At 57.4% G+C, this 2185-nt stretch overlaps 1 protein-coding gene across 4 annotated transcripts in view; it reads left to right on the top strand.

Annotated features, from left to right (window-relative positions):
* The window catches only part of FLI1 (Fli-1 proto-oncogene, ETS transcription factor), a 90122-nt gene that overhangs the window by 12602 nt on the left and 75335 nt on the right, over positions 1 to 2185 (top strand). Inside the window, exon 1 of one of the 4 annotated variants that reach the window (XM_031062724.1) lies at positions 486 to 635. The exons of 2 other annotated variants lie outside the window; for them this stretch is intronic. Coding sequence is in view for 1 of the 2 variants with exons in the window: in XM_014309866.2 (XP_014165341.1) it covers positions 2158 to 2175 (18 nt within the window). In the remaining variant the exon portion in view is untranslated. Of the gene's footprint in view, positions 1 to 485; positions 636 to 1984; positions 2176 to 2185 lie in introns of those variants that run through there. One more of the 4 variants, XM_014309866.2, reaches the window with a different exon arrangement.

The following is a 2185-nucleotide window of genomic DNA, read 5'->3' as shown; positions in this document are numbered from 1 at the left end:
GGGTGGGGGGGGGGGGAGGGGGGGGCAGGACAGTGGGCACGGAAAAGCAAGAGGAATGAGGAAAGCAAAGGGTTAACGGCGATTTCTTTTAATTGAACTCCAGTTTTGTGGCCCTAGGCAAGGGGGGACCTGACCCCGCTAGCAGCATCCAGATGTGCTGCTCTCGGGGGACCCCGGCGCAGCCCCGGAGCGCGGGGCAGACAGGAGGGGCCGGGGGTCGGGCTGGCCCTGCGCTCCCCCCGCACCTCCCGCTGCAGGCGGCCTCAATCGCTGGCGAGCAGCGAGCCAAAAACCTCCAGGTCTGGTCACGTTCAGCCCCATGTCTGCATCCGAACTGAAAAATTGTAGCTGAATTGATGAGGCTAATTTCAGAGGAGGGGGAGGGAGGGGAGGGAGGGGCAAAGGGGATCTGCGGCTCTCTCCTGCCAGCTTCGGGCTCGGAGAAATAAAGTATTAATAAAGCATCCCTGCCGCAGCCGGGGAGAAACACTGGTGGCATTATTGCATTTCCCTTTTGGAAGGAGCAGGGGCAGGATAACTTTGGATATAACTTTGCTTCCCCTCACCCCCTTCCCCGTGGCTGGACTAAAGACAGGGGGGAACAAAAAGCCTGGACGCGACTGGCACTGGACAAGGTAACGCTCTCCCCCGACGGGCAGGGTGTCCTGCTGCCCTGGCACTTTCCTCTCTTGCCTTCCCCCTCCTTTCCCTCGCTGCTCTGCCCCGCTTTGTGGAAGCGGGGCAGGAGGCGGCCCGGCTGTTGCATGGTGTGTCCGCCGTGGTTATTCTGGCACGGGCGGGGAGCGGGGCAGCAGCACAGGCGGGTATTGTCTCATTTCCCCGGCCCTTTGGAAGGGCTCGGCTTTTCCCGGAAAGAGGAAAACGCGCGTTCTGCCGCCGCTCGCTGCGGGTTGAGTGAGGGAGGATCGCTCGTCAGGGGCTCGCCACCTCTGGAGCGAGGTTTAAGGCTGAGGGGTTTGTTTGCTGTGCCCGTCAGGACACGGCACCCGAGCGGCACATTCGGCTGGTCCGGTGCTGACTGTGAGGTTCTGACACGTTTATCAAGTGGGGGTGTCCCCCCAGCTCTGAGGGGGTTTCACGTCTCCGCGAGGAGCTCGCACTGGGACAGGAGGCTGGGAAAGGGCTCCCGGCACCTGAACGAAAGGACAGACACCCATCCACGGCAGTGCCTTCCCTCCCCAGCCCCCCATCCCAGCCGCCAGACCAGCGGGACTGAGGGAAGGGGCGACAGTGGCCGAGAGCCTCGGCTTGGCCGCAGCCCGTGTTGAATCCGTCTGTCTGTCCTGCATTACTGCACTCTGTGTTGAATCCGTCTGTCTGTCCTGCATTACTGCACTCAGCGCTCGCTCCTGGCAGCGGCTGCACCCTCGGCTCACGCTCCGTGCTGGGAGGCGTGAAGGAGAGGGCTCGAAACATGCTTTAAATACGTTTTAATCGCCAGAGTTTTTCTTTTCTCCCTCCGCCTGCCGTCACCGAATTGCATTTACGGTTTTCTCCCCTTAATTTTTCCCGTTGACTGGAAAACGCATTAATAAAAAAATCTGTGGGAAGAGACGGAAATTCAGTGAGTCAGGCTAAAGCTGCTCCAGCCAAAAGAAAAAAAAAAAAAAAAAAAGGAAAAAGCCCACGTTAAACGAAGCTGTGAGATGACACAGGCTGCCTAACACGGGCTGGGGTGCGAGGCAAGCTCTGCGCTGGCCGGGCTGTCCCAGCGCCAAACAGGAGCTGTGACAGAGGTGGCTATTGTTCTGCCCCTTCTTATCTAAATGGAGCAAATATCCTGTATGTAAAATATATATATTTTCACCAAGAAGGCAGGACCAGCGTAGAGACGAAGGTTTCCTCCTCGAGTGACTTCACTTCCCAAAATTAGCAGAAAAAAACGTTTCATCCGGTTAACTGTCTCTTTTTCGCTCTGCTGCAAGAAGGAAAGTTAAAAAAAGAGAGAGACCGAGAGAGAGGGAGGGAGGGAGAGAGAGCGGGAGAGGGGGTACGGAGAGAGCAACAAAACCGCTGGAAGTGCAGCGAGAAGAGCGAAAAGAGAGAGAAGGATAAAAAACTTCAGGAGGCGTCAGTCGCAGGCTAAACCGGGTCAATGTGTGGAATATTGCTGGTCCCGGCTGGAAGTTTTTCCCGATGGACGGCACTATTAAGGTAAGGGGGC

This window comes from Geospiza fortis, unplaced genomic scaffold, assembly GCF_000277835.1.
Source record: "Geospiza fortis unplaced genomic scaffold, GeoFor_1.0 scaffold140, whole genome shotgun sequence".
Classification (NCBI taxonomy): domain Eukaryota; kingdom Metazoa; phylum Chordata; class Aves; order Passeriformes; family Thraupidae; genus Geospiza; species Geospiza fortis.
Note: the sequence above shows the minus strand (reverse complement) of the source record. Positions and strands in the feature narration are given on the sequence as shown.